This window comes from Camellia sinensis, chromosome 10 (genome assembly GCF_055761805.1).
Source record: "Camellia sinensis isolate YWXY chromosome 10, ASM5576180v1, whole genome shotgun sequence".
Taxonomy (NCBI): Eukaryota; Viridiplantae; Streptophyta; class Magnoliopsida; order Ericales; family Theaceae; genus Camellia; species Camellia sinensis.
In genome coordinates, this window is record NC_138970.1 from 131,315,165 (window position 1) to 131,328,882 (window position 13,718).

General features: G+C 40.8%; 2 protein-coding genes across 2 annotated transcripts in view; one reads left to right on the plus strand and one right to left on the minus strand.

Annotated features, from left to right (window-relative positions):
• Window positions 1-13,718, plus strand: part of LOC114306887 (azadirone synthase LFS) — a 175,017-nt gene that overhangs the window by 32,290 nt on the left and 129,009 nt on the right. The window lies entirely within an intron of this gene.
• Window positions 1-13,718, minus strand: part of LOC114258903 (NADP-dependent malic enzyme) — an 82,655-nt gene that overhangs the window by 9,837 nt on the left and 59,100 nt on the right. The window contains exons 3-4 of the mRNA XM_082893271.1: window positions 12,472-12,570; window positions 11,902-11,949 (exon numbers count right to left, since the gene is read on the minus strand). Of these exons, the coding sequence (XP_082749397.1) occupies window positions 11,902-11,949; window positions 12,472-12,570 (147 nt within the window). The remainder of the gene's footprint in view (window positions 1-11,901; window positions 11,950-12,471; window positions 12,571-13,718) is intronic.

A 13,718-nucleotide genomic window follows, 5' to 3' on the forward strand; every position in this document is an offset into this window, starting at 1 on the left:
CCCAAACTTTTAGGGGCAAGTTTGGGGGTGTGACAAGTGGTATCATAGCACGAGTTGCTATCTCACACACGGATCTATTGAGCTTTATGGTGTCTAGAAAAGCTTTAGGCGTCTTGCATGACATCCTGAAAGTATGTGAAAGAGCGATGGCAACGTTAAGTCTACTCTGATAATGCTAACACTTTTGAAATATGTCTATTGTGTATAAATGATTATTGTGTTGGCAATGGTGAGAACAAGGACAGAAGATACAGAAGATGTTACTTCTGCCCGGCTGGAGAGAATGATTATGGAGATGGTGGAGACCCTACGGCAACAACAGCAACAGCCACAACAACCACCACCACCGGTACCTCCACCGGCAGTACAAGATTTCCATGCTGAAGGCCGGACTATCACCCTTACTAAGGAGTTTAAAAAGATGAAACCGCCATCCTTTAAAGGATGAATAGAACCAATGAAAGCTGAGGCGTGGGTGTTGGGAATAGAGAAGTTATTCGAAGTCTTTCCCTGCACAGAAGCTCAAAAGGTGCAAGTGGCTGTCTTTACTCTTGAGGATGAGGCATGCAGATGGTGGATGCTTACGAGAACTGTACACCAAGGATTGACATGGGACAGATTCTTGGAATTGTTTTATGACAAGTACTTCCCTCAAAGCATGCGGGATAAAAAGGTAACAGAATTCGAAACTCTCAGGCAAGGGAACAAAACCGTCACCGAATACGAAGCCCAATTTGCAGAATTAGCCCGGTTTACACCTCATATGGTGGACACGGATTATAAGAAGGCGCGGAAATTTGAAGGGGGATTATGGAGCGCTATCCTGGATAAGGTCAACATGTTGAAGTTACCTACGTACGTTGATGTGTTGGAGAGAGTCGTTATAGCGGAAGGGAATCTCGCTACTCAGAGTTGAATTTCGGAATGGAAAGGGAAGAGGCAAAATACTCAATGGTCGAAGGGATCACCTACTCCCCCAAACAAGAAGCAGACTTTAGGGAGTTTAAATACTACTACCCCTAGCTAGGATTCAATGCCCACATGTCCGGAATGTGGGAAGAAGCATCGTGGAACGTGTTATCGGAAGTCTGGAGCCTGTTTTCAGTGTGGTAAGACGGGTCATTTGATCAAGGATTGCCCTCAAAGGAATCAATAGAGTAATAATAGGACCGCTATAAGTTCAGCGGGGTCTGCACCAACTTCCAACACCAAGGCAACTGCTAAACCTACTAATAATAAAGACATTGTGAGACAAGGTAGGGTGTTCGCATTGGTTCCGGGAGATGTGCAAAATGTGGCAACAGTGGTGTCAGGTACATTTATTGTTCACGGTCATTTTGCTCATGTATTATTTGATTCTGGCTCCACCCACTCTTTTGTGTCAAAACTATTTGCTCCTAATTTAGATAAAACTGAAGAAAAACTGTCTTATATGTTGTGTGTGCCTTCACCTTTGGGAGGCCCTATGATTTGTACTTCTATATATGCTGCTTGTGAACTCCAACTTGGGGATATCCGGGTATATGCCAATCTGTTACCTCTTGATATGGCCTATTTTGATATTATTCTGGGAATGGACTGGTTGGGTGAATATGGTGCAACTATAGATTGTTTGACTAAACAAATTAGTTTCCACCCTCCGGGACAATTAGAGTCTACCTTTCAGGGACATGGAGTGACTTTACCACCTTATTTAATTTCCGCAGCAAAGGCTTGTAAATTAATTCAGAAAGGGTGTCAGGGGTACTTATGCAGTGTTCTAGAGGGGCAAGTGGTGAATGGGAATACCGACATGATCCCAGTTGTCTGTGAATTTCCGGACGTCTTTCCAGAAGAATTACCAGGGCAGTTAATAGACCGTGAAATTGAGTTTACAATTGAAGTAGCACCGGGAACTCAACCCATTTCTAAGACTCCGTATAGAATGTCGCCAGTTGAGATAAAAGAATTGAAAATACAGTTGCAAGATTTATTGGACAAAGGATTTATCCGTCTGAGTGTATCTCCGTGGGGTGCACCAGTTTTGTTTGTAAAGAAGAAGGATGGAACACTCCGGCTTTGTATCGATTACAGAGAACTTAACAGAGTCACAATCAAGAATAAGTATCCATTGCCAAGAATCGACGATCTATTTGATCAGCTTCAAGAGGCACAGGTCTTTTCTAAGATTGACCTACGGTCTGGGTACCATCAATTAAAAGTCAAGGCTGATGATGTTGAGAAGACAGCTTTTCGAGCTCGGTACGGTCATTATGAATTTTTGGTTATGCCCTTTAGAGTTACTAACGCCCCAGTAGCCTTTATGGATTTGATGAACCGCGTCTTTAAGTCCTATTTGGATGAATTTGTGGTGGTCTTTATTGACGATATCCTCATTTATTCAGAAAATGCGGAAGCTCATGAGACCCATCTTCGTTTAATTCTTCAAACCCTCCGGGAAAAGAAATTACATACAAAGCTAAAGAAATGTGAATTCTAGTTACTCGAGGTGGCATTCCTGGGGCATGTTATCACAAAGGAAGGAGTTTCTGTTGATCCACACAAAATTGAGGCGATTGTGAAATGGCCAACTCCTACCAATGTGACCGAAGTACGTAGTTTTATGGGGTTAGCTGGCTATTACAGGAGATTTGTTCAAGATTTTTCTAAAATTGTTGTGCCACTTACACAATTGACTCGAAAGGGAGTTACATTTGAATGGTCAAAAGAGCGGGAGTCTGCTTTCCGGGAATTGAAGATGAAGCTAACCACAGCTCCAGTTCCGGCTTTACCGTCTGGCACCGAAGGGTTTCTAATTTACAGTGATGCGTCCCATAAAGGATTAGGGTGTGTGCTTATGCAAGGTGGAAGGGTTATTGCCTATGCTTCACGACAGCTTAAACCCCATGAAAAGAATTATCCCACGCATGATCTTGAGCTCGCGGTGGTAGTTTTTGCTTTAAAGATATGGCGGCATTATTTGTACGGCACTACCTGTGAAGTTTACACCGACCACAAAAGTCTTAAGTACCTTTTTACTTAGAAGGAATTGAACATGCGGCAGCGTCGGTGGTTAGAGTTAATTAAAGACTACGATTTACAAATCCATTATCATCCTGGTAAGGCCAACACGGTTGCAGATGCTCTTAGTCGGAAAAATATGGGAGATTTGGCCAACCTGTTTACAGAGCAAAGGGAATTGGTAAATGAATTGGATAAAATGAGTATGGAATTTAAGATACATGGACAGGAGACGGTCTTAGTAGCAGTAATGGCTCAACCGACTTTACTTGAAGAGATTAAGTTACATCAAATGGAGGATGACGTTCTAAAGAAAGTATATGAAGAGTTAGAGACAAAACCAAAACCGGGATTCAGTTTGGTGGATTCGGTACTCAAATTTCAAAATCGAATATGTGTCCCCAATGTGTTGGAACTTAAACGGAAATTGATGGAAGAAGCACACGCCTCAAGATTTTCCATGCATCCGGGAAGTACTAAAATGTACCGGGATTTGAAACAAAATTTTTGGCAGCCAAGCATGAAAAAGGAGATTGTAGAATTCGTCTCTAAGTGTTTGCAATGTCAGCAAGTGAAAGCGGAGCATTAAAGACCAGCAGGATTATTACAATCCCTTCCAATCCCGGAATGGAAGTGGGAACATCTAACCATGGATTTTGTTGTGGGGTTACCACGGACACCTCGGGGTATGAATTCTATATGGGTCATTGTCGACCGATTGACTAAGTCCACCCACTTTTTGCCAGTGAAGACTCAGTACAATGCAGATAAACTGGCGGTCATTTATGTGAATGAAATTGTAAGACTGCATGGTGTACTGGTCTCGATTATATCGGATAGGGATCCGAAGTTTGTTTCCAGATTCTGGCAAAGTTTACAAGAAGCCATGGGTACAGAATTAAAGTTTAGCACAGCTTTCCATCCTCAAACTGACGGTCAATCTGAGAGAACGATACAAACTCTGGAAGATATGCTCCGGATGTGTGTGCTAGAGTTTCAAGAAAGTTGGAAAACCCATTTACCGCTGGTAGAGTTCGCATACAACAATAGTTACCACTCAAGTATTGCAATGGCACCCTATGAAGCTTTGTATGGAAAACCGTGTCGTTCTCCCGTATGTTGGGCTGGAGTTGCAGACAAATCCTTGCTAGGGCCTGAAATTGTTCAGTTGACAACTGAAAAAGTTAAAGTTATTCGGGAAAGATTAAAAACGGCTCAAAGTAAACAAAAAAGTTATGCGGATAACCGACGGAGAGATTTGGAATTTGAAGTGGACAGTCACGTCTTTAGAAAAGTTACTCCGATGAAAGGCCATCCAAGATTCGGGAAAAGGGGCAAGTTAACGCCCCGCTACGTTGGTCCCTTTCAAATTTTGGAAAGGGTGGGTCTACTTATGAGGAAAAACCAATCCGCATTTTGGATCGGCAAGTGAAACAATTACGAAATCGAGAAATTCCAATGGTAAAAGTGGAATGGCAAGAACATTACGGAACCGACGGAACTTGGGAAAGAGAGAAGGAAATGCAACATCAGTATCCGCATTTGTTTCTACCCTAAGGTAAAACAAGTTTGAGGGACCAAACTTATTTAAGGGGGGGAGAGTGTAATAACCCGACCCTCGTGCATGTTCTTTGTTATATTTTCAGATCCTATTCTGTGATTTGAATGCTTACTGTGAAATCCTATGGGAACTTTAAATTAAGTAAGTGAACCATATGATTAAGGATATCTATTTGTTCAACAAGAAAAGTATCTGTTACATTAGAAGGGTTGAATCGAAATTGGAGGCCTTAAGGGCTTAATTATCTGAAATTGATTTTATATATGTGATTAGCATAATTTTTAGGTAATATTAAGCATTTTTGGGAAATTTCAATTTCGGATGTTTAAACGATTGACTTTTGTCTTATTAGCTCTTATAGCTCTTATAAATATGTATGTGTTCTTTAAGCTTTGGACTTAGTTCAACATATTTCCTGGAAAAGGATAGTAAGAGTAGAGAGAAATGAGAAGGGAGTTTCAATAAAGGCTAGAGATTGAATAACCTAGAGAGACTTTGGGAGATCTCAACTCAAGGTAAGTTTGTCTATCTTTTATAATTCCTCTCTTGAATTTGAGGGTGATACGACCGTGATAATTGAACCCAAGGTGTAGTTGGATCATGTTTTATCCGTTGGATGAGTTTGAACTAAGTTGCTTATGTATGTATGTGGAGAAATTAGTTTTGATTTCTTACTTTCTCATGATAGATCATGAAGAACTTACCTTATATATATATATATATATGTGATGATACATGTGATGTTGATGCAAAAAGGAAATTGGATTGTGGGTGAGAATTTAAGAACCCTTATGGACTTGTGTATGTTGAACTAAAGTATATTAGTTTGATGTATGTAATTGTCATTGTATTTACATGAATTTGGGTCATGTTTTACCAATTAGGAGAGTTATTTTGAGCCTTGTTCATGTTTTCCAAAAGGTGCGATTTTGCAAGAATTTTCGGACAATTTTGGGTAGAATCGCCGCACGTGCGGGGGTCATGGCCGCACGTGCGGGAAGTGGTGGAAAACAGGGGCTTGGCCACTGTCTAAAAGGCACGTGCGGGACATTTTGCCGCACGTGTGGGAGAGCTTGCCGCACGTGCGGCCCATGCTGAAAAACGTGGATCGCTCCGTTTTGCGTGTAGAACCCTCTAATGTTGTCGGAATATGTATTTGATGCCTTTTAATATGTATAAATTTCTTCGAAGTAAAACGAAACAGAAAGTAATCTGATATGAAAAGGAAACTAAAGTGTAAAGGTTGAATGTGTGCAGGCCACACTCCGGGAGGAACAAGCACATCAACACAACACTGTGAGTAGTAATATCATTATCCGCTTTACATATGGCTAATGATTTTCATTAGTATTTCGTTTACGCAACTATGTTAATGCTTCAAGTATGCAACTATGTTCATGTTTCAAGTATGTATGTTAATGTTCAAGTATGTTCCAAGTATGTAAAGAAAGAAATGGGAAAAATAAAATACCTTCCTTCTATAAGACCTTGGGCCTACGGCCATTCAATGTAAGTTGTTTTGATATGAAACAAAGTGCTACACGGAACTAAGTGCTACGACGTGAGCCACCTCTAGAATCCGTGTGAGACACCTCTTGAGTTCGTATAAATATATTCAAGGGCTTAAAGCCAAATTATTCAAGGGCGTAATGCCACCATGTTTAAGGGCCTTGTGCCACCATGTTTAAGGGCATCATGCCACCATGTTCAAGGGCTTCAAGCCATTATGATTTAAGATGTGATATGTCAAGCTGTTATGTTCAAGACTGGGCCTAAGGCCGCTATAAAATGAACACAGAATCAGGCTAACTATGTGACCTCTGCACTTCCATATGTATTGATATATGTCGTGTTTCAAGTTGAGCATTGTTTCATTTGTGTATTACTATTCACTGAGCCCGGCTCACTCTCTGTTATGTCTGTTTCTATAGGCAACCAACCAGGTGGTCAATCCTAACCCATGACACCCGGTTTCTTTTGTCAACCCTCGTGTATCCAGGCACTTGCGAGGCCGCTTATTTTGCGAAGTTTATTAAGATAATTGGCTTACTTTTTGACCATCCTTCCAAGGTTGAATGTATATAACTTCAACAATTTTGTTCATGCCCGATTATAGGGCTGGATCTGTATATGTGTTTGTGTATAAGTACTGCTAAGGAATATTTTTTGACTTTATCGGTCTGTTATGGTGCATGTGATGTATGAGATCCTGGCATATTAGAAATAGCTCAATGGAGTTTGTTTGGTTTATTATTCTTCTAATATTTTGTGCTTCCGACAATGCCGCATATGCTATATATATACCAGGTAATATGTCTGTTTTGAATGGGTCATGCCCGAACTTTTAGAGGCAAGTTTGGGGGCATGACATAACTGGTAAAAGTTTTGATTTTTTATGCTTTAGATCTTTGTTTAAGTTTTTGGTTTGGGATCGTTTACCCCCTCTTAGGCCTTGTTAGGCCTTGTTTGGAGCCATCCCTCTTGGCCTTTATTCTTGTCTTTGCATGACCTTTCTACCACTGAAATCCAGAGGATTTTCAGTGGTGGAAAGGTAGTTTTGAGGTCTTGAATAGGAGAGGGACACCCCTCTCTCCTTGTGTCTCATTTGCTTGTATATTTGGCTCATAATGGTAGCATGTTTGCTTAGCATGTGTTTGGCTTCATTTCAGCAAGTATTTGGTGTTATTTAGCCATGATATACCTCTGTTTTAAGTTGGTTTGATAGCCTCTTGCATGCATCATACACTTGTCTTGCAATCCTCTCATTTGCCTTAACATGCACCATGCATTTGGACCATCATGCTTGCATATTTTGGCTCAACTAAAAGGAACTTTTAGTCATGTTTTGCCATGTTTAAGCTTTGTTTGGTGTTTTTTTGATCATATATGCAATGCTTTGTATAGCTACCATGCATTCTAACTTGTTAGCTTTGAGTGTCCAAGTCATTAGCATGCATCACTTGGACCATTTTCATGATTTGGCATCATTCCATGTGTGATTTTAGTCCATGTAGTGTAGCCATACACTTGCATTTGTCATCTTTTCCATGCATTGGGAGGTTGATGTTTGGTGCCTTAAGGTTGGGTCATTGTGCATGCCTCCATGATTAGGTCTTTGGGATGCCATCTAAGTGGGGTTTTGGGCCTATTTTGACATGCCATATCTTTGCTTTTTCATTGGTCAAGTCATGCCATGTTTGGATTTGATAGGTGTAGTACAATCATCCTTATGGGCCTTATATGCGTCATGTTTTGTGCTCACCTTTCTAACATGTTTTGGCCTCATTCTATGCACGTTCTAACCTTATTTTGGCCTTCCTTGGGACTTGGCCCTTTGGGGCTTGCCTTGCATGGCCATGGTACAAGCTCCTTGTGCTAGCCTCAAGCTTTGAGCTCCCTTGCATGCCATACTTGCATTGTTTGGTTGATTTGGCATCACTCCTCATATGATTTTAGAGCTTATGGTGCCATCACATATCCATGCTTGTCACTCTCTAAGTGTGCTTAAGAGTTGCATCTTTAAGCTTTAGTCCTTGGGCCAATTGGCATGCATGTTTGCCATGCCATTTTCATGCTTCATTTCCATCATTTCTTGGCATTTTGGCCACTGATTTTGGGCATGGCTGAGGTCTGTCCGTCTTTAGTTTAAGTCCATTTGCCATGTTGTTAAAAGTTGCTACTTTACATCATGCTTGCATGCTTGTCCATCTTTGCATGCCATGCATGTTCGTAGGATTATGGTTGCATTTTACATGCTTGCTAGCTTGCATTTTATCACATGCTTGTTACCTTAGCCTTGTGTACATGTTTGAGTCATATTGCATTTGGCATGCTTATGACGCATTACATAGCTTTTCCATTGTTGCATACATTGCATTATGTTTGGTTTGGGGTGTCAAACCAAACATGAGGAACGAGGGACGTTTCGTACTTGAAGTGACAAAACGTGCCTCAATCCTTAGTCGCCGACATTCTTTATCCAACATGATAGAGTGTGAGGCATCCATTTGTTTTGTGCAATCATTCTATATTGATGGTTGCACACTTGGCTCATTTGGCCATCATGCATCGAAATGCGTGATTGGTGGCTCGAGGGTCGAGAACTACACACCTTTGAGCCTTAAACATGATAAGGGGTGTAGTTGCAAACATTATCTTGTAAATGCATTGCCATGCTCTGTTTTCCCTCTACTGCAGCAAAGGAGCAATCCACAGGAAGGAATAGTCGATCGACTATATTCAGTGCCGATGGACTAACGGTGTTTGGCCGATAGCCTTATACTTGGTCGATGACCCATTTCCCTTGGCCGATAGCCATATACTTTGGCCGATGGACTCCCAGTGTATCCATAAGATGGACTAGAAGTATGTCAGAGATGTTCACAGTTTTCAGAGGTGCAAAACAGTGCAAACAGAGGCAACATGAGGCATGGCAACGAATTTCGAGTAAGGCGATCGAGCATGCATCATTCAATCATTCCGGGGCAGAGCTGTGGCAGCCCCTTTAGTTTCATACTTAGTTTATTGTGTAACTTAATTAATTTGCTTAATTAGTTAAGGTTTTGTAATAATTAATTAGCTAGTGTAGTTAATTAATTAGCTGATTTGTATTTTTTATTCGAACCCTCCGTCGAGAGGGCGAATTTTGTAATAAGTGTGCGTGAGTGTGTGAATGTCTTCCAACCCCACGTCTTTCTCCCTTTTACTTACCTGCTTTCAGTGGTTAGTTCTAGGTCATATTTCAATTAGCATACTTATGATAGCATGTTTGCATACATTCATTCGTATTGTATGCACCGGGCTCGGTGCATCATACTAATTGCATTACATTTCTATTCCTACTTGAATACATGATTATCAAATTGCATCTCATATGACATCTTAGAATAGCCGAGCCTATTTCTAATTGCATTTTGCATGTGTTGCATTAGCCATCTTAACATAGCTAGGATCATGCATTACTAACTAGCTATTGTTTTGGCTCGGAGTACTAGGTAAGCTTTTATGCTTTAGCATCTTGCATATGTGTTAGTGTTGCCATGATAGCATGCTTGCCATAAGGCTAACTGCTTATGTGTTTAACTACCTGAATGCCTGTGGGTGAAGGTTGGATTCCTTGAATTGGAACAATTCATTGAAATGCGAGTTTTAAGCCCACTTGAGAGCGACAAATCATGTTTTCTTAAGCCCACTCGAGGGTGGAAAATCCACGTCTTAGCCTACTTGCGAATATCACCTTCAAACCATTTTCAAACAAACAAACATGAGATGTTTTGTTCCAACTTAGGCGATGTAGTCTATACTTGTATGCTGTATGCATCACATAGTAAAGCTAGCTAATAACTGGAATAAGAACACATGTGTTTTCAAAAACAAGATATCATGCTTAGTACAGGCCGATCTTTGATTGGGCGAGCGGGGGTGCTCATTACATGACCTTCCCCTCTCGTACCCAAGTTCCCAAGCCGAGGCAACTTTGGTGATGATGGACACGTGGCCTTAGGCAACGAGTCAGGGTTTCCTAGATTTCCCAAAACAAAAACATTTAGGTGGCAACTCTGTATCTGGCAAAGCAGTCCATGTTTGGCACTTCTTTATTAAAATCAATTTTCCAAAATGATTTGCCGGATTTGGACTCTTTGGTGATTTATCAGTCTTGCATTGCACTTCGCGAGATTAGATTCAGGACCATGACATTGAGTCCGAACTGTAGCAGCCAAATGAACAAAACGGGGATTTTCCCGGGACGTTCGGGCGCGTCTACAGGTTGCCAAGGGTTTCTCACAGAAGTATGGTATTGATTATGAGGAGATATTTGCCCCTGTTGCCAAGATGACTACTGTCCATATCATGATTTCTATTGCTGTTGTTCAACATTTGCCTCTCTATCAGATGGACGTTAAGAATGCTTTTCTTAATGGTCATCTCACTGAAGAGGTCTACATGCGTCCTCCTGGTCTTCTCTACTATTCTGGGTAGGTTTGTCATCTTCGGCATGCTCTGTATGGTTTGAAGTAGTCTCCTTGTGCTTAGTATGATCGCTTTCAGACTGCCATTACCGAGCTTCGATTTTATCTTTCTGCTTCCGACTCTGCTTTGTTTCTGAGATATACTTCGGCTGCTTTTGTTGCTCTCCTACTCTATGTGGATGATATGATCATCACTGGATCTAACTCTTATGCTATCTCTGAGGTCAAGCAACATCTCTTCCGCACCTTCGAAATGAAACATCTGGGTTCATTGCGGTATTTTCTTGGTATTGTGGTTGCCTCTTCTCCAAAGGGCTATTTTCTGTCTCAGACCAACTATGCTAATGAGGTTATTTATCGTGCCGGTCTTACTGATACTAAGGTTTTTGATACACCTATTGAGCTCAATGTGAAACTCAACTCTACTGATGGTGTCTCTCTGGATGATCCCACGGTCTATCACAAGCTGGTGGGTTGTTTAGTTTATTTGACTGCCACTTGCCCTGATCTTGCTTATGCTATTTATGTGGTTAGTCTATTCGTTTCTGCTCCTCGCTCTACCTATTGGGCTGCTTTGGTTCACATTCTTCGCTATCTCCAGGGTACCATCTTTCAGGGCTTGTTGTTGTCCTCTACTTCCTCTTTAGACTTGGTCACCTATACTGGTTCTGATTGGGCTTATGATGTTAATGATCGCAAGTCCACCTTTGGTTTCTATATGTTTCTTGGCAATTCCTTGATCTCTTGGAAAAGCAAGAAACAAATTGTTGTTGCTTGCTCTACTGCCAAGGCTAAGTACCGTGCTATGGCTCATGCTACTGCTAAGCTTGTTTGGCTTCGTTGTCTTCTCTCTGATTTGGGTGTACCTCAGCCTTCTATGACCTCCCTCTATTGTTACAACTACAGTGCTATTTAGATTGCCCACAATACTATCTTTCGTGAACGTACGAAACACATTGAGATTGATTGTCATTTTGTACACCAGCATCTGTAGTTTGGCTCTATCTTGCTTCCCCTTGTCTCCTCGACTTTGCAATTTGCGGACTTCTTCACCAAGACTCACACTACTGCTCGGTTTCAGTTTCTTCTTACCAAACTCTTAGTATTTTCTACTAAAATACCTTGAGTTTGAGCGAGGGTGTGAGAATATATATTCTATATATGGCATGATTGTGTAAAAATAGGAATCTTTGTATTTCTTTTTTCAGTCCTAGGTTTAGGCTACATAAATTGATGACCTCTTTGTAAACAATACACAATTGAATATACGAATTCTTTTAGAATACTTACGGCAACCACGTAGAGGGTTGCTCTAGACATACTTTAAGAAATAATCTGAAGATTAAAGTCCACATGGAAGCAAATGATTACCTGTTTTGGTATCTCAAGAGCTATAAGTTCTACTATTCCAGTTCCAGCCTACAATTCAGAGGACTAGAGTCAGATAGATAAAAATAAATTTGATTATGTATTCTTCTGTTGATGATCGATACTTGATGATCTAGAAGCAGGCTGCTAGAAAGGGATGACAAAATAAGAACTTAAAAATTAAAACTGCCCAACCAAAAAGATTCTCCCTCTCTATCTACCTCTCTCTCTCTCTCTCTCTCTCTCTCTCTCTCTCTCTCTCTCTTTTTGACTGCGGGGGGTGGGGCGGAGTGAAATGCAAGACTATCATTATGCTCAAAGCTAGGACTGCTTAAAAACAATTAGAATGAATGAGTCCTCAATATGAGTAAGAGAGGGAATTCTTCTGCACGAGCCTATAGAGAGAAAATAGGTCTAGAATGTGAATACATTAATAAGTTTCCACTGAAGTTATTGGCTACCCAATATTTCGACCTACGCTTTCCCATGGTCCATATATTTAGTTTTTGATTTTCCTCAGAATGCCAAAATATAGATGAGATGAAAGAAGTAAAGCAGGAATTAGATTCTTACTTCTCTAGCACCAAAAAATAAAAATGTGTGCTCAGCCAAGGTACCGCCAAGTAACTTCAGTCCTGCAATAAGACCTGCAAGAACCATAGATGTTGTCCCCTACAAAATTTAGACAACAACACAGGATTCCAAACCTGGATATCACCATGTTTCCATTATGAGAATATATTATGAAATATATTGTGAATCTTACAAATTATATTAGAGTCCTATTAGAGGCATGATTGTATTAGAGTCCTATTAGAGTCATGATCATATTGTATTTCCTTTTTGGTTTAGGAATTAGGGCTATATAATCTAAGGTATGATTGTAATCAAATATACAATTGAATATACAGAAATACAGAAACTTACATGGTATCAGAGCCACGTCCGAAACCCTAGGTCTGGCCTTGATCATTCGAATCATTCGAAGTTCTTCGTTCCTACTTGCTGGATCTGTCTGGGTCGATCGAAGCAAGCCTTCTCTGGGTCATGGCAGTCACGACAGTCCTCTCTGTCTTCACTGACATCGTGATTGCCTCCTGGTGCTGGATCTGACGTCGCGAGTCTGCTTGGGCTTGATCTCACTCTCTTGTGACCTCTGTGTTGGCTCTCTCTCTCTAGTCTTTACTCTTGGCTTTGCTCTCTCTACCTTCGGTTTTGTTCTATGTGTTCTGATTTCAGTCCACCTTAACCCCTCTATCTCAACTTTGGATTATTACAAGTTGACCCCTCAATCTTATTGGGTTTTATCACTATACCCCATCAGTTCCCTTTTCTTTTATTTCTAGTTCATTACAATGTCAAAAGATAAAATCCAAGCTATTAAATACAAGTTTACAAGTGACATGCTTATTGGTCTAGTGTTATGAGAAATTTTCTTCTCGGTCGAAAAAAATGGGGATATGTTTCTGGTTCTATTCCTCGTCCATCAAATCCCAAACAAGAAGACTATATGAGTTCCTGTGACACTTGGGATTGTGATAATGCACAAGTTTTGACCTGGTTCCATAACTCTATAGATGATCGTATTGGGATGATGCTCTCTAAATACAGCACTGCCAAAGAGGTGTGGGATTACTTACAAAGTGTTTATCAGCAGTCCAACTTTGCCAAACGGTATGAGTTGGAAACAGCTATTTAGGGAGCTCATCAATGGGATCTATCTATTGAACACTTCTACATTGAGATGACAGACCTCTGGGATCAGCTGGCTCTCATGGAAGTACAACTGTCCCAAGAAGGGCCGTCAGTCTGCTCAGTCT